Source organism: Clinocottus analis, unplaced genomic scaffold (genome assembly GCF_023055335.1).
Source record: "Clinocottus analis isolate CAN_PGR_092001 unplaced genomic scaffold, fCliAna1.0.p SCAF_11, whole genome shotgun sequence".
Classification (NCBI taxonomy): domain Eukaryota; kingdom Metazoa; phylum Chordata; class Actinopteri; order Perciformes; family Cottidae; genus Clinocottus; species Clinocottus analis.
Genome location: NW_027175832.1, coordinates 2,683,861 through 2,701,912, shown reverse-complemented (window position 1 = coordinate 2,701,912; position 18,052 = coordinate 2,683,861). Strand labels below are relative to the sequence as shown.

The window sequence follows — 18,052 nt, the reverse complement described above, 5'->3', positions numbered from 1 at the left end:
TCTTTACTGCGTCTAACTGAGCATGGTGTATGGTGAGGTTTTACTGGAAAAAATGCATCGGTGGAGAAATTGGATTCCAGCCTACTGGGTGTGTTTTCACTTCCTGCCAATGCAGTCTGTGTGCGTGTGCGCGGGACTGTGTGTGTGCTAAAGCCAGTGTCAGTCTGGGTGGGGCAGGAAGGATTAGACAAATAAAGGTGGATGGGCTACTCAGGAGTCTGGTCATGTCCAGCCAGGAAATGATTCACATATATATGTAATTGATGCAACATGATAAGGATTATTTGAACATTTATTCAGCTCGTATTAAACTTGAGGGACAAAATCTGAATTTAAAACCGTAAAGAAAGACCTCCTTAAATACCAAAGTGAAGTTTCTTTATTGTATCTTGTTGAAGCAATGCAGTACTCCTTAGTTCATTCTAGGGCAGAGTGTGCGTGTTTGTGTGTGTTTCTTGTGAAATCAGGACAGAAGTAACGGAAACAACTTTTGATGTCCTTCCACTAACAAATGAGTCTTTCATTTTGAAACAAAAAAAATCTGATACCAGAGGTTTTGTCAGCGAGGAGGAGAGAAAGTGAAGGCCGAACAGAAGGTAGGTAATGGGAGGTGGGAGGTGGGGGGGAGTAGATTTGGAAAGCGTTTTAGGGAGGAGCAGGGAGTGGCACGGTGAGGTGTTGGATTGTGCTCATGAATTCTCTCCTGCCTCTCCTTCTTTTCCTGCATGTTGGGACTCATTCCTGCGCTCCTGTAAAATCCTTGCCTGTTCTTCGGTTTTCGATCTTCAAATGATTGTCATTACTTCTGCAAAAGAAGGTTCATGTGTTTTCCTTTTTGGCTGTTTGTGTGTGTGTGTATGTTAACATATTTACTGTGTATTGTGGTCAGTTGTTCTTTAACTACAGGATGAGTAGATTAATGGGTTCCTACATTCCATGTGCGCACCTACATCCCCGTATGTGTGAGTCTGTGATATATCACACTTACCTGGTATCTCACTGAGAAGCTCCACAGGAATTCTTGTTTTTCTTGGTGACCTGTAAAATTGCAGCATTTCTAACAAAGCATGGTGTTGTTTTCAGGCTTGTAGAGGCAGATCTCTCTGACACATGCTCAGATGGCATGTACTGAATGCATCTGAGTCGCCCTCTCTGCTGTGAGTCAAAGCACCTGAAGACCGAGCGAAAACAGCTGACTTTGTTATGGGATCAAACATTGTGCTGGGACATGTAGGTACAGGGTGATGTCAAGTGAGAAAACACCTTCACGGACATCCTTACATTGATGGTGATTATCCTGGAACTGCAGGAAATGAGGGAAACAACAACAAAAAAAACACTTATTTTACTAAATACAATTTCTCATCTGGTCAGGGACGCAGCACACTCTCTACCTTCGAATGTCCTTTCATTTTACTTCTTTATGTTGTTTGTTATTTCATTGTCTTCTCTTTTTCAGTTGCCAAACTCTGACTGTAACACAACCACAGACATGCTAGCCCGGAGGCTGTATGTAGGAGCAGCGGGGCCTTGAGCTAAATGCTACTTTCAGCATGCTAACAGTCACAATACTAATACTAAGCAGGTGTAATGCTAGCCATGTTCACCATTTTAGTTTAGTATATTATTATTCACAGAGGACACTGACTGAGAGAAAAACACATAAACCTCTTTAAAGTCTCCTTGTTTGTGTCATATTAAGAGGATAAGAAACTGGGGAACAAGACCCAACATAGAAATGCTTCTGTGGACATTTATCCGAGGGATTTTTTGGTGTCAAATTAGGACACAGATTATGTATGTCACAATTTACAGTTAATGTGTGTGTGTGTGGCTGAAGAAGTCAGTCATAAACTTGAGTCACCAAACTGGTGCAGGAGGGATTTCCTCTTGATTGACACTTACGAAGCGAAAACTTTCTCGTTTGACCTCTTGAGTCTTTCACTGCGAGGAATGCTTTTCATCGTCTTTTTAACACAGTGGAAATATTCTGGAGGAGTGATCTGGTGCTCCCAGACCACAGATTAGGACGCAATCCACTCATCCCAGTGTGCAGCTTGGATTTGTGCACCACACAGAGGTGTGTCTCTTTGTTGCTTTGACACCCTTCCTGACTCTAAACAACTGCAGAAGACTGCCGAAATAAGAGCAGGGGTGCTGTGTGTGTGTGTGTGTGTGTGTGTGTGTGTGTGTGTGTGTGTGTGTGTGTGTGTGTGTGTGTGTAAATGTTATGCATAAGGCAGCTCTAAACGGTCTCTGATAAATGAACTGTCTGCCTTTGTTGTTTTGTAATTTTCACACGCACACACACACACACACACACACACACACACACACACACGCTGGTGCTCACTGCCCAGCACAATGCCCTCTCTTGCAGTGCTTGGACCAGTGGAAAACCGGTTATGCAGCTCAGAGCAAGCGTGTGTGTGTGTGTGTGTGTGTGTGCACTGATGTGTGTACAGTGTGTGTATGCACATTCCCGAGTAGAGCTGTGGCTGTAGTGGTAGATTTATTGTAATATTAATTATCACACTACGTATCAACGGGATCATAATATATTTGTTTTCGCTCTATTTTGATTATGGTATTTTGGATTAATTTGCAACCGTTCCCATATTGTCAACGTGGTTTTTGAAATAAAATATATCAAAAAGCTTAATGAAAGACTCTCAGTATGATGTTCAGAGTCATTCGCTGTCCAGATATAGTGGAGTATCGTTGTTTACACTGTTATCGCCATGTACAGAGCCTCGTGGAGGCAATAGAAATGCTCTAACCAAGTGAAACAAGAGAACCTTTAAGGGTTGAAGACACAACATTAAAAAAATGCATTTCATCATTAGAGTAGAGAAGAGAGGGACAGCAATAAAACTATACAGAACATCTGATTTCAATGGAACGAGGCACATTTCCTGACAAGTGAAAAGCCGCCATGACAAAGATGTTTAATGTGCTTAGACGAACGTTCACCAATGAGAATCTATCATGGGAAAACTGAACCGCATGAAAGTAAACGTTTTCATCCCGCGCTCCTCCCTCAGGGTAGCGCACATCTCTTTGTAGCACCTGGACCCAACAACACTGGGACCCGTCCCACAACAGCATCTCACATTACATCCTCTGGCAAAGGCTGAAATAAATAACGAGGCAGTTTCAGATATTTTAGGCAGGTTAGCTGTCCCCACGCCTGTATGCTAAGCTAACGGCCCACTGGCTGTAGCTTCATATTAGCTGTACAAATAGAAAAAAGGTATCAAGCTCCTGCCAAAAAAAGTGTATTTTCCAACTGCTGTTTGTTGAGAAAAAGCTGCATCAACACTCAATCAAGTCTGTTCTTTGTTTTTCCTGAAGGCTCTCTGGCTTTTCAACTAGCAAACCTTATCTGAATTGAAATCAGCCATAAACTATTTCATAGATGATCTTCTGTAAACATATTTACAGGCTTATGATGGCTCAGGGAAAGTGCATTGATGCGTTGCCGCTGTGAAAGATCTCCAGTCCAATATGATTGTGAAACTGATTGTGTGGGTGCGTATGTTTATCAGTATCCCAAGGCTACATGTTTCTACAGTTTCATAAAGACACACACACCCTACCAGCTCATTGCGCCACTCCCTCAGGTGAGTGTGCGTTTGATTTCCCTGAGTGTACCTGGAGCTTTAAGGACAAATACAGGAAGGGATGTGGCTCAGGCGAGTCTGGGCGCTGAATTTTAGGTGTAGGTGTGTGTGTGTGTGTGTGTATGTGTGTGTGTCAGGGAACATTGCTTTCACTGTCATTCCTCTCATTTAGCACCCAAGGCGAGCTGTGTGCTCTTCTGATGTCGTAATAATGAACACGCTGTAAACTGAGCACACACACACACGTGACTCATTTCTTAATTCTGGTTCGAGGTAATTAAAATAATTTGCAGTATTCTTGTTTGTTGAAAATGAACTGAAACTCTTTTAAAAAAGTAGCCTTTAACAGTCGCTAATATTCATGGAGCTAATGATTTGTGTACTTTTGTATGACTTAGAGTTAATCAGCTGTGATTCATTTACAAAGGGATCAGGAAGCCAACATATGTGTTTTACTAATCATTTATTGGTTGTTCGTTCAAGAGTCTGTTCTCAAGTATTTGTGCAATATTCTGTCTTTGTTATGTTAGCTCAATGTTGGGAACTATTGTTTACTTTTTCTTTTATTCTGATCTTTTCTTTGGCTTATATGAATAGATAGATGCTTAACCAAGGGCGTGCTAACACACCTCATCTCGCAGTACAAACTGTGCTTCTTATCAGCCATGTGGACGCTTCCTCTTTCTGAACTTCGGCAGACAAAATGTACTGGCGATCGTCTCGCAGGCTGCTGCTCTCTCACCTGGAACAAAGCAGTTTTTGAAACCTCTGATTCTTAAGTTCAAATACATACGTGTTTTTCCTACCATCTAATTAAAGATCTGATATAAAAGTAATGTTGATTTCCACAGTGAATCAGTAGAGAACAGGCCTGCACAGTGAACCACATTCTGTCCATTTCCCCCTCTCTCTGCATTCCCCTCTTCCACCATTATTCTTGTCTTTTCTACTGTACGTGGGCAGTTTCTTTCTCCCTCTCCCTTTCTGTCAGCCCTCTTCTCTCAATGTGCGGACAAAGCCGGCCTTGTCTGCTGACATGCTGTGTTGCGGGGGACAGGCTTCGGGTCAGCGTCTCGTTGAATGCCTTGAAAACCATCTGTGTGTGTGTGTGTGTGTTGATGTGCAGGTCTGAGCTCAGTCTGGTCTCTGGGTCCTTCTGGCTCTGTGACTCATTTAATGACTCATTACAGAAGACACCGGCCCTGGGGCGATGGCATGTAACAATCTGAGTGAGAATTTTGACTATTTTCTAAGCTCTGGATTTCTGGGAGAAGCCAGCTACTGTATTGCAACAACACACAAGCAAAGCCAAACATTAATATTGGTATTTTTGTCCAAAAATACTACATTGACTAACTGCTGTGGCAAATGTTCCCTCTCTCAGCCTGTTGTCTCAACAGTAAGGATGTCAGTCAACACAATTTACTGTGAGAACGTGAAGCAAGTCTTCATCGCCAATATTTTCCTTTTGTGCGACTTTGCACATGTTGTGGTTACGCCCGCGTCCAAGTTTAACAGAGGTCTTTATTATCGTGTTATACTTTGAGATCTGGACCCCAGAAGCACCATGTTATTGCTGCCAATGTGTTTCGATAAAGCGTCCAGCATCCTCGGCCCACAGTCAGGGTACAGTGTTGATCTCCTGCACTTGAAAAACAGACAAAACAAAAGGTATTGATATTTTCCAACGACAAATACGCTCAACAATAGAGATCCAAGCATTTCAACAAAAATGTACTTTAACAGCATAAATTCGATTGAAAAAAAAGGAATCTCACGCGAGGTACAGTGGTGTAAGTGTGTGTGTGCGTGCGTGTGTGTGTGTGTGTGTGTGTGTAGGTACATAGATAGATAGATAGATAGATAGATAGATAGATAGATAGATAGATAGATAGATAGATAGATAGATAGATAGATAGATAGATACTTTAAGAAGTCGTAAACTAAACATACAACATAAAATAAAATATAAGAACAGGGATGACAGATATATACAAAATAAAAAATTATAAATATACACAATAAAATACAAATAGCTGTGCAGTGTATAATAAGGAAATTAAATTAAATGTAAACAGAGTTTGCAAAATATGTAATATATATATATATATATATATATATATATATATATATATATATATATATATATAATAGAATATGAATAACTGTGCAGTGTGTATGTAAGGACTTTAATTAAGTTTAAACAGTGTGCAAAATGCAAAGTATGTGAAGTGTATATGAAGTGTAAATCAACATGAACGTGTGTGTGTGTGTGTGTGTGTGTGTGTGTGTGTGTGTGTGTGTGTGTGTGTCCAGTGGGAGGGGCAGCTCAAAGTAAAGTGCACGACATTCACCCCCTCCAGCAGTCAGTCGCCCTCCGCAGCTCCTCCAGTAAGGACCCAGCGTGTCTCCATCCGAGCGGACTTGTTTGCACCCGAGTGAACCTCATGGAGGGCCGGACCACCTGCGGACTGTGGACGGTCGTCTTCCTCCTGGGATGTGGACGACTGTCGGCGTTCAACCTGGACACCGAGAACGTCCTGCAGAAGACCGGAGACAAAGGCAGTTTGTTCGGCTTCTCTCTCGCCATGCACCGGCAGCTTAGCCCGGAGGATAAGAGAATGTGAGTTTGTTTGAACTTAAAGCGGCACCGCGTTTGATCGTCCTTGCATCGGAAATACGCTTTTATATGTACTTTAAATAACTCATGTAGCAACACAATTCAAATGTCACAGCCATGTTGACGGCTGTGTTTATTTTGGAGCGAAAGCGCAGCTTACAGGAGCCACGCGAAACCATTCACAGCCACCATTTAAACCACTGTACAAATGTCACGAGCGCCAAATGCGCGGCAATGAGCTCAGGTATGTCGCAGGTAGTTTCAGAGAAAGTTTTTCAGAAGAAAAAACTCAGCAATTAGTTCGCTCAGTTTCTTTGCAGTGTGCTTCAAACACCTGTTGTGTGTTCAAACACAGCTCTGCCATGTTAATCTTTCCTTCCAGGTTACCTATTTGCGAGTTTTTATTGCACTGTCGCAGCAGGATTTCTGCCCACGAGCGCGTAACAGCGCGCGCGCACACACACACACACAACTCCCTCAGTCTTTGTTTTTGCTGACTTTTTCCCAGAGTTCTGGCCCCTATAGTGCCAAAACATGTCATTGAATCATTGGTGGCATTTTTATGGGCATTGATTCAGAGGGATTTATCATCGTGCATAAAGGCTAACTGCCATCAAGTGGTCAACTGCTTTTAAAAGCCTGGACATTAAGTGCCAGTGACATTCTGTTATCTGGGAGTCTGTTTGACAATAATGGACCGAGCCAGAAATAAATATACACGTCTGTCTGTGTTTGTGACTAAAATACGTTTGCTGGTCGGTATTTAGTAGTGGAGCAAGTATTCAGATTCAGCAATGTCACACTGTACACTGTATTTGCACAACTAATGCCTAAAGGTCACCAGTGTGACGTACAAATGGAAGATATTATGACCCAGAGTTCTTCAGCATTCCCAACTCTTTAACCTTCTTAGCTGGGGTTTAAACATTGGCTTCTAGACACTGTCACAACTGCTGCACATGCACACATACACACACAGCTTATTTTCCTAAGACGCAAAATAGAATATTTCGAGTTTTGGACTGTTAGTCAAACACAATGAGCTATTTTAATCGAAGATTGTGTCTCTTGGAAATATAATCCATCAGCTGCATGTTGTGCTACATTATAACACAAGTTTAAATGTGTGTGTGAATGTTCAAGCAGGAGGCCATGTTTGTTTTTTGCAAGTAACGCTGCTCATACCGCTGTTGTAGAGGTGGAATGCACTCTCACTGTTGACTGTGTATTTGTGTGTATACACAATGCATTGATGTGCTGCCTGTGAATGCATGTGAGTGTGTTTGTGCGTGCATGTGCGTGCCTGTTCGTTGTGTTAAACTGTAATGGTGCTGATGCATGCTGTTACTGAGCACTGAGGCGTTGCCTACTTGTCAGTCACTTGGAAAAGAGTGTTAGAAAGCTCAATGTGTTGGCTGAAATATTTCTAACCTGAGGCAATTAAATAGATATAATGAGAATAAATAGATAGATAGATAGATAGATAGATGAATAGATGCAGTAGATCACTAACTTTCAACAACATCTTCTGGCTGTTTTCGGTGCGTAACAGTCCTTTGCCAGCAATGCATTCCAGCTTTTATTCTCTTTTATGTATCCCAGTATCTTTCATGCCCAACAGGGATGTGTCGTACATGTACCTGCAGGAGCCAATGGGATCGTGCATATGCATGTGTGCACGTGTCAGTGCGTGCGTTGCATTCCGCGGTCTGTCATAATTGCCAGATGGAGCTGTCTGTTAATAAAATGAAGAATAAAGAATGGAGAGAGGAGGGAGAAGGACACCGAGTGAAAGGTTAGGGAAGTTCGAGTGTACGGTCTGTGTACCAGTATGAGAGTCAGATTTAGTACTCGCCCCTCCCCCTTCCCACCCTTCTCTTCAGGTTGGTTGAGGATATCCAACATCAAAGAGAGAAAGCAAAGAACTGAGGGAAAGAGAGAGTTGATGGATGAGAGAAAGCTGAGAGGAACATAAATCAAGATTACATCTGAATATCAGCTGTTATTCAGACTCCGAGAGATTGGATAACACACGATATGAAGCTCTGGATCACACACACACACACACACACACACACACACACACACACACACACACACACACACACACACACACACACACACACACACACAATCTCTCTCTCTTCATCCTGTGGACTAAGCATTAAGAGCAGTGTGTTGGTCTTCAATTTAGATGAAAAAAATGTGTTATATCTCTTGCATTATATGTAAACAATGTCATTATTGCAGCAAGGATCTTTAGGCCCAGTGACCTTATTCCCCAGAGCCCTAGCAGAGCTCTTTCCAATCAATTCTCCTGACTTCCTGCGTCTCTGAGCTTAACGGGAACGGAGATGTACCCACCTGGAAATAACCCTCACCCTCTGAAGGGACTAATTTCAATCAGATGCCCGAGTGATTTCCCTCAATGTGTCATTCTGTGGACGACTTGGATGTGAGAAAATGTCACATCCAAGTCTTGACGATGGTCATTTTCTCCTGTCCTTAGTTCACAATGGCAGCCTCTGTGTGTGTGTGTGTGTGTGTGTGGAGAGAGAGATAGGAAACCGGGTTCGTTTGAAAGGGGTCTTTGACTCAGCTGCACCGAGAGGACATGGAACATGTTGGTGACGGATGTTTGCGTGCGTGTTTGCGTGTGAATACGGCTGCTGTGTGACACAATAGACATGTGTGATAATGACATTATGTGCAAGTGGAAGTAATGCTTCTCATTCTTGACAAAAAAGAGCTGCACAGCTTGAGCCTCTTTCACAACAAGCATGTCGATGGAACCGCACATGCTTCAACCGGTTGGTTTGTGTGTCTGTTTGCAGGCTGCTGGTCGGTGCCCCGAAAGCAAAGAAATTGTCGCAACAAATATCTGAGGTGACAGGAGGACTTTACAAGTGTGGCGTGACTTCCAACTCATTGAATTGCGAGAGAGTTGACTTTGATAACAATGGTGAGACATTCGCTGACCCCTGTGCATTTCTCTAATAAGTTTTATTTTACCCCACCCCGACCCTCAGATTTGAGTTACAATATTCTATGCGTGTGTTTGTTTCTGTCCGTCTCTGCAGAGGATGGAAATACAGAAAGCAAAGAGAACCAGTGGATGGGAGTGACGGTGAACAGTCAGGGTCCAGGAGGCAAGGTTGTGGTAAGTTTACCTCGTCAATTCGTCAATCAACAGAAAACGAATCAGCGACTGTTTTGATAATCGATAAATCGTTTGGGTCATTTGTTCGGCAAAAGTGGCGAAAAGTCTCTTTTTAACCATTTTAAATTATTTTGTTGACTTTACAGTTATTTCTATTCATTGATAATGAAAACAATCATCAGGTTCAGCCATAAGGCTATCCAACATGCCGTGCCAGAATACAGGGGAAAGTATAACAACATTTAAAATGATCCATTATTAGCACAGCTATAAAAGTTGTGTTTTGGATTTAAGTCACGAAATAAATGACATGCAATGAAACTCTGAATCAATTGAAGAAGTTCAGAGGTATTTAAATGATCTGCAAACATTTTTTTAGACTAATCCTAAATTGTTTTTCTCTACATTACACTTTCGCAGAGCCCAAGTGACGTCTTCAAATTGTTTTTGTCCTAAACGACAATTCTAAACTCAATTCTTTAAATGTACAATGATATGAAAGTTCAAATGGATAATCACTCTTACATTAAATCTCTATTCGGTTATTTTAACATCAGCTTTTTCCCGCGAATCAGCATCCCGTCATCTTGACTGTGTGTTTTTCTTTAGACCTGCGCCCACCGCTACAAGCAGCGCGCTCGCGTCAACACAGAGCTGGAGTCCCGCGACATCATCGGCCGCTGCTACGTGCTCAGCCAGTCCTTGACTATTAATCCCTACTCGGGTGAAGAGGGAGGAAGTTGGCATTTCTGTGAGAGCCGGCCCAGAGGCCACGAGATGTTCGGCTCCTGCCAGCAGGGACTGTCGGCCACGTTTGACAAGGACTACCACTACCTCATCTTTGGGGCTCCTGGAGCGTACGGCTGGAAAGGTATAGTCTAATCTGTGTGTGCTTGAGTGTGTGTGTGTGTGTGTGTGTGTGTGCTCGCTAGCAGCTTGCAGTTAGTAACTAAGCTTTGAAAGATTTTCCGTAAGATATTTTAACTGCACGTCCTTTAATAACAATCCATTCCATATGATGTATGATGTTCGCTTCACATTAAAAAAAAGGAATTTCAAGATCCCTCCAGTCCTAACCTCTCATTTCCTCCAGGTGTGGTACGTCTGGAACAAAAGAACGAATCATTCATAGAGATGGATATCTTTGACGACGGCCCTTTCGAGGTCGGAGACGAGAACGAGAAGAACCCTTCACTGGTCCCCGCGCCACCCAACAGCTACCTTGGTAAAAAAATGCAGCTTGTTTTCTTCATCACCGTTGCTTCATTTTGCGCCATCGCGAACAAAGGAGCATTCTCAAAGTACCCGACGACCCTCTGACTATGTCGGCGCGTGTCTCTGCCCCAGGCTTTTCTCTGGACTCGGGAAAACATCTGACCAAGAAGGGCCAGCTCACAGTGGTGGCCGGAGCTCCCAGAGCAAATCACAGCGGCAGCGTGGTGCTGCTAAAGAAAGGCGACGAGACAACCAAAATCTTGCTGGAAGAGTTCACCCTGGAAGGGGAAGGGCTGGCCTCGTCCTTCGGCTACGATCTGGCCGTGCTGGATCTCAACGGGGACAAGTGAGTAGCGCGGCGCGACGCAGGCAACCGGCGACTTCGCTCTATTTCTGCATACGCACTAACATACAATGCCCCTCGTCTTGTGTGTTAGGTGGCAGGACATTGTGGTGGGAGCTCCGCAGTACTTTGAGAAGGACGGGAAAATAGGAGGAGCCGTCTACGTCTACGTTAACAAAGCGGGAAAGTGGAACACAGTCACCCCGACCAGAATAGACGGACCGCAGGACTCCATGTTTGGCCTCGCTGTGGAAAACCTGGGGGACATCAATCAGGATGGGTACCATGGTAAGGCTGCAATGTGTTTGGTCAGCTGGTCTGTCTTTAAACTGAATTTAAATGGATGTTCCTGTGTCACCACACTGGAAGTCACAGGTGTCGTTCTTCCTGTCAGATTTTGCAGTGGGAGCTCCATATGACAACGACGGTGCAGGGAATGTGTACATCTACCACGGATCAGCCAAAGGTCTCAGTTCAGAAAAAGCCTCACAGGTATGAAATAAACTGGGAGAATAGCTCATCGCTTTCTTTTTGTGTTTTCCACAATAAATCTATTTACATTTTGTTCAAACGTGTCATGTTGTCGTCCAAGAAACTAAAAAAGCCCGAGCTCGAGTTCTAAAAGCTTCTAAAAAATGAATTGAAATGTGTGGATATTGTCTCCAGTATAATGTTCATTTTGATAGGTTGTTGCTTGTACTAAAATTATGACTCTCGAAAAGAAATACAATCTAAAAAAAAAAACGCTCTTAAAAAAAAAACGAAAATTTGCTCCAAAAGAAGAAAAAAAAATCTTCTCCAAAAAGATATATTTGGTCTAAAAAAAAAAAAAAAAACGCTCTAAAAAAAAATGCTCTCAAAACTAAAATTCGCTCTAAAAAAAATAAAATAAATATATTTCCTCTCTAAAAAGCAATTTGCTCTAAAAAAAAAAAAAAAAAGAAAATTTGATCCCCAAAAAAATTTGGTCGAAAAAAAAAAAAACGCTCTCAAAAAAAAAAAGAAGAAGTTTTTTGATCGCTGAATTCAAAACGTGTGTTTCTTTCGCTTCAGGTTTTGTCCGGCAAGTCTTTAGGAGTGACTCTGTTCGGCTACTCTTTGGCCGGAAACATGGACCTGGACAAGAACTCCTACCTGGACCTGGCTGTTGGCTCGCTCTCCGACTCTGTCTTTGTCTTCCGGTGAGTGAGCGGCACATCGTTCCCACTTAACATCTCTCACGGTGATAGTCAAAGCTCGCTCACTTGAGCTCTGTCCTCCCCAGAACCCGTCCAGTTATTAACATCAAGAAGGAAATCACGTTCACGCCGAATCAAATCGACTTCAAGAAGAAATGTGGCGACAACTTCTGGTTTGTGTCTCTTTTTTTTCAGTAGGTGCTTTGATTAACTTGTGAGGAAAAACTACTGTGTCTGATTGTGACCTGCGTTGTGTCCCCAGCTTGGAGGTTGAGGCGTGCTTCATCGTCTCTGCGAAGAACTACGCTAAAAGTCTGAGTAAGCTGCGCCATCTATTTTGAAATAAAAGCAACCTCTCGTCTATGTATTTGTAGTTTTTTTTGCTTCTCATCAACAGGAAGAAACCACACGCTGTCATATTTATCTGTGCTTCTTTACGCTTCTCTTCCTGCCGTCCCCGTCTAGCCCTGGTTTACTCCCTCGAGGCGGATGCTGAGCAAAGAAGTAAGGGTCTGTCGTCCAGAGCGACTTTCTCTGAACCCTCGAAAAATCCCTACGAGTCCAAAGGCACCATCACCTTGGACATGAAAGCAAAGAAACAGTGCATTAAGCGTCAGCTCCTCATACAGGTAGTTGCTCTCTCTCTCTGGGCATTTTCTTTCTTATTTTCTCTCTTCCCCGAAGTGCATTTTGGGTAACGAGTAATGCGTAATCCTACAGAGTGATATTCAAGACAAGCTGCACGGCATCCCCATCGACGTGTCGGTGGAAATCCAGGACGGCAACCGTAAACGGAGACAGAGCTCGACTTCTCAAATACCACCGGTCCTGGACGCCCACGAGCCAGCGAAAACCCGATCAGAGGTGCTCGTGCATGAAGGATAGACTATATAGACTTGTAGTAGATTTGATGTTCCTGCATGCGTCTACGTAATCATTTTTTTTTGTCGTGTGTGTGTGTGATTGTAGGTGAATTTCCTGAAGGAAGGGTGTGGCAGTGACAACGTTTGTCGGAGCAACTTGCAGGTGAATTACCGCTACGGCAACAAGCCGACGGAGGAAGACGCGTTCACCCCGTTAGAAATGTAAGACGGATACACGCGCCTATTTTTCCCTTCGGGGGGTTTTATTTCGTCCGTGGCGTACGGCGCTCATACCGTGTGTGTCTTGAAGGGAGGGCGGCGTGCCGGTGTTCACGCTCAGCGACCAGAAAAGCATCGCCTTGGAGGTCAAAGTGTCCAATCCGAATGGAGACGACGCGCACGAAGCCATGGTGGTCGCCGCCTTCCCTCGGGCCCTTACTTACTCTTCATACCACGTTGCACCTGCTGTGAGTCTCAAACACTCTCTCCTTCACACACACACACACACACACACACACACACGTTCCAACGAGCCTCTGATTGGAGCTTGTTATTGATTTCAGGCGCTGGACGTATTCTGTTCAGCTAATAAAAATGGTTCCAACGTCGACTGTCAGCTCGGAAACCCCTTCAGACGCAACTCAGAGGTGAGCGAAAAAAAATCACCGTTCGGACAACGTGCACTTCCCCTGCACAAGGTGCCCCGTTTAAATGTTAAATGTCTATTTGTTTTGCGCGTATAGACGACCTTCTACATTATCCTGAGCACATCGGGCTTCACTCTCGATAACACTGAACTGGAGATTGCACTTCAGCTGAAAACGTAAGTGAATCTAAGCTTGCAAAAGTATCAAGGAATACATCATATGAATAAATAAGACTATATATATATGCAGAAAATGTGTTCCTGGACTGTAACACATCTTCATTATGCATTAACATTTGTAGTGAGCCTACATTAGGAGGTTCTGACTTGACCTTTGATCCGACAGGACGAGTGACCAGCAAATACCGCCTTTAATAGCAAAGTTGAAGTTGGTCGTCATGCTGCAGCTGTCCCTGACAGGGTAAGAAGCACACGACATGCATCTCATATCCAAACACGCACTTGCGTGTACAGATTAATGCTACCAACTAAAATTTTACTGTCTCCCTCAGACAAGTCCAGCCGTCTCAGCTCTACTTTACAGGAAAGGTCAAAAGTGAGTCGGACATGAAGGTTGAAAGTGACATCGGCAGCGCCATCACACACCAGTTCAGAGTGAGTACAGGACGGCGAGTGGCCTCCATCTAATTGAAATGTTTATTTTTGCATGAACGTGTTCTTTAGGGAGATGATAATACTACACCCATCTGGGGTGGGACACTGATCCCGTCTTGATTTCTGCAGATAATCAACCTCGGGAAGCACTTGGAAAACATTGGCACCGCCACGCTCGACATCCACTGGCCCAAAGTGATCGCGAAGGGGAAGTGGCTGCTCTACCTGATGGATATCAGCTCCACTGGAGTTAAACAGATCGAGTGCTCTCCAAAAGGGGAGGTCAACCCTCTTAACATGGTCAGTGGTGCCGGTCACTCAGCTTGCACATTGACTTTTTTTAAATAGCAGTAGAGGTATGTGGCTATTTGATCAAATTAAAAAATTAAATAGTTGCATATTCTCTCTCTGCTTGAAGGAAGCGACAACCAATAGGAGAAGAAGAGCAGCAGAAAACACCCCGGGAAGTGACAAAGGCACCATTTCACGTTTACTTGACAAGAAGAAATTTAAAACTCTGGTAACGTCACACCGCCACGCTCTGTTACCAGATGTTACGGTCATTTTGCCTGCAGTCGTAGTGTGAACAAGTTGTGAGTCTGTGCTCCTTTTCTTTGTGGACAGTCCTGTGACAACGGGGCGAAATGTGTGACGATAAAGTGCCCCCTGCGGGGCCTGGACAGTAACGCCGTCTTCACTCTCAAATCTCGCCTCTGGAACAGCACCTTCATAGAGGTAACACAACACTTTTATCAAGGTAACACAACACCTTCATAGAGGTAACACAACACTTTTATCAAGGTAACACAACACCTTCATAGAGGTAACACAACACTTTTATCAAGGTAACACAACACCTTCATAGAGGTAACACAACACATTCATAGAGGTAACACAACACTTTTATCAAGGTAACACAACACTTCATAGAGGTAACACAACACATTCATAGAGGTGACACAACACCTTCATAGAGGTGACACAACACATTTATATAGGTAACACAACACCTTCATATAGGTAACACAACACCTTCATAGAGGTAACACAACACTTTTATCAAGGTAACACAACACCTTCATAGAGGTAACACAACACATTCATAGAGGTGACACAACACCTTCATAGAGGTGACACAACACATTTATATAGGTAACACAACACCTTCATATAGGTAACACAACACCTTCATAGAGGTAACACAACACCTTCATAGAGGTAACACAACACTTTTATCGAGGTAACACAACACCTTCATAGAGGTAACACAACACATTCATAGAGGTAACACAGCACCTTCATAGAGGTAACACAACACCTTCATAGAGGTAACACAACACCTTCATAGTGGTAACACAACAGACTGTCTGAAAAATATGTTTTATTTACTCAGTTTTTGTCTCAGCAACTTCACTGTCCTGACTGGCTGACATTAATTCTTAATTGTCTTGATTTCTTTTGTAGGTTTGCGATGTTAAAGGGAAAATAAATTGGGTTGTGGGACTTACTGAAAGAATAGCACAAATATTTTTAGTCATATCAATTGCGTTATGAACTTATAATGAATAATTATTATAATAATTGACTCGTTTTATTTAAAAGTAAACAGTTTTTTGCAGCAATTAGTAATGCGTATTTGACGTAATCTTCTCTTTTTCCCTTCAAACAGAATTTTGCCAAGCTCCACCACGTAGAGGTGATGGTGAAGGCCTCGCTGCGCGTCGATGGCGCAAAGAACACAGTGCTGAAAAACGCAGAGACACAGGTAATTAAAACCATTTCAAAAAGTATTTGCAATATATCACAGCTGCAATAAGGAGTTATGGTTATTTATTACATAAGATAATGCTGATTTCAACATTATAAACCTGAGCTTGTGTAGATCACAAGCGATATTGTGAGAATATAAAGAGATCTGAAACTACAAAATACATGATATTTTTCCATTTTTCAACCTAACACAGTTTTTTATTGAGAGTTGTGTTGCAGATTCTGATTCTTTAGGTCCTAATCTTTCCAAAAAGGTGTCTTATTGACGCTCCAGGAGGCATTTTTGGGGAATCTGGCTCATATCATGCTGGATGTTCATAGTTAAGATCAAAATATCTTTTAAACGTGATTTTTTTTTGTTGCAGATACACATTTTTTTCCCAAGACTTTGCTGAACAAATACATACAATAAACACAAGTATTGTAATTAATTTTGGGTAAAAAAAAAAAGAGGTCGAGAGACAAAATTGGTTCCACAGTTTTCAACGGGTTGAATCAGAAATGGTAATGCAGATGTTCGGCCACTGCATTATTTCTTCCAGGTGATGCTGACGTTGTTCCCAGAGAGGGTTGAAGCTCGGTACGGGGGGGTGCCGTGGTGGATCATCGTGCTGACCGTCCTGTTCGCGCTGCTGCTGTTGGCTTTGTTGGCTTTCCTTCTGTGGAAGGTAGGACTGAAGGACATGAAATCACATGCAGCACATCCACATACTCAGGACTTGTGAAGACCGAGCCGTCCATACACAAACTGCAGGTATCCGTGACAGCGTATGCACACGATTTCTAACCCTGTTCCTCTCCTCAGTGTTTCTTTGAGAAAAAGAAAAAAGAGGACCCGTCAGAAAAAGAGGGACTGACATCAAACGCATAAAAAAAAGAGGGTAAAATTACCCGGCCTGCCATGAATGAGTGAATCCTTCTCTCTCGCTCCTTTTTTTGCTCTAAAATTGTGGTATTTGGCAGGCAAGCGGGCAACTCTCACACCGACATGAATGCTGTTATAAAAGCTGATTGATTATTTCTGCAAAGAGTTAAATTTTCACTCGTGTGAATCAGTAGTTTACCTGCATGGCCAGCGGAGGTGAGGAGCAACGGCACCGTGGGGGCTCATCTGCATCTTTGATTTGCTCGCTTTCGGCTTTCTTTGGTTTCCATCACACACGCAGTCACTTGGTCTCAAGGTTTTCCTTCTCCAGCTTTGACTTTCAATCGTGCAGAGGGCTCGTCGACACCCCTCAGTGGATTTACTGCATCTTGGCTCCTGTGAAACAGACTGATTTTTCAAACTCCTTTTGCTTTCTGAATGCCTTTTAAATAGCATTCGCCCAAAACTAAATACTGATTTTGTTTCCCCTTTTCTCTCCAGTGTGGCTTTAAGCGTGCCAAATATGAAGACGGCGTTCCCAGTTACAACGCTGTTTGCATCAAACGGGAGGAGAGAGTCAGAAACACAAGGAATAATGGGAACTGGGAAAACTTGGAAAAGCAGCCCTGGATGACAACCTGGCATGACAAGGAACATTATTAACAGACTCCACACATTTGCGGTCGCTTACAGATGAACTCCTGGTTTCAGTTTTTTTTTTTTATCCTGCTTAGTCTTTGCACAGTGTGTCCGTAAAGTTCTATGATGCAACAAAAGGAAAAAGTTGTAAACACTAAATCTTGATGAAACCGTCGACTTTGAGGGCTGAATTGATGTTGGATGAAGTCCTATGAATCACTGGAAGGAGCGTTGCATTGTGGGAGATGGTCCTGCATCAGTCCCAGAGGTTTTGTTGTACATTTACTACATTCAGTGTTGACTGGAGGGGTGGGGGGGATGGGGGGATTATTTCTAGAGCTTTTGTACAATTTTTTAAAAATGTTTTGCAGAATTGTTTTGTATTTATTCCTCATGAGGAGTACTTTATGTTACGTGCCCTTCTAGCCAAAGAGTCATGCAAAGCATCCAGAGGCATTTTCTACTGTAACAGTTGATCAATCAATCGTGCTTTGTGGATAAACTGCAATTGATCA

At 43.0% G+C, this 18,052-nt stretch overlaps 1 protein-coding gene across 2 annotated transcripts; it reads left to right on the top strand.

The window, feature by feature from the left end:
- The first annotated feature begins 6,011 nt into the window (after positions 1-6,011).
- Positions 6,012-17,838, top strand: LOC137781998 (integrin alpha-6-like). 2 transcript variants are annotated; one of them, XM_068571057.1, is made up of 26 exons: positions 6,012-6,246; positions 9,078-9,205; positions 9,324-9,403; positions 10,013-10,274; positions 10,497-10,628; positions 10,751-10,964; positions 11,056-11,249; positions 11,356-11,453; positions 12,015-12,142; positions 12,226-12,312; positions 12,402-12,457; positions 12,605-12,768; positions 12,860-13,003; positions 13,109-13,224; positions 13,313-13,469; positions 13,566-13,649; positions 13,746-13,825; positions 13,995-14,069; positions 14,161-14,263; positions 14,393-14,563; positions 14,682-14,783; positions 14,888-14,998; positions 15,933-16,028; positions 16,576-16,701; positions 16,839-16,914; positions 17,400-17,533. In XM_068571057.1, exons 1-25 carry the CDS (start codon positions 6,071-6,073, stop codon positions 16,902-16,904), a joined length of 3,150 nt encoding a protein of 1,049 aa, XP_068427158.1. In that variant the 5' UTR covers positions 6,012-6,070; the 3' UTR covers positions 16,905-16,914; positions 17,400-17,533. The 2 variants fall into 2 exon arrangements, with proteins under 2 accessions (XP_068427158.1, XP_068427157.1); XM_068571056.1 differs by lacking the exon at positions 16,839-16,914 and having other exon boundaries at positions 17,400-17,838.
- The last annotated feature ends 214 nt before the right edge of the window (positions 17,839-18,052 follow it).

Excerpts from the sequence above, each read along its gene's own strand:
- LOC137781998 (XM_068571056.1), top strand. The coding sequence starts at position 6,071 with ATGGAGGGCCGGACCACCTGCGGACTGTGGACGGTCGTCTTCCTCCTG. Across the intron at positions 10,629-10,750 it reads GCCACCCAACAGCTACCTTG|GCTTTTCTCTGGACTCGGGA; the intron begins GTAAAAAAATGC and ends TCTCTGCCCCAG. Across the intron at positions 13,225-13,312 it reads GCGTTCACCCCGTTAGAAAT|GGAGGGCGGCGTGCCGGTGT; the intron begins GTAAGACGGATA and ends TGTGTCTTGAAG.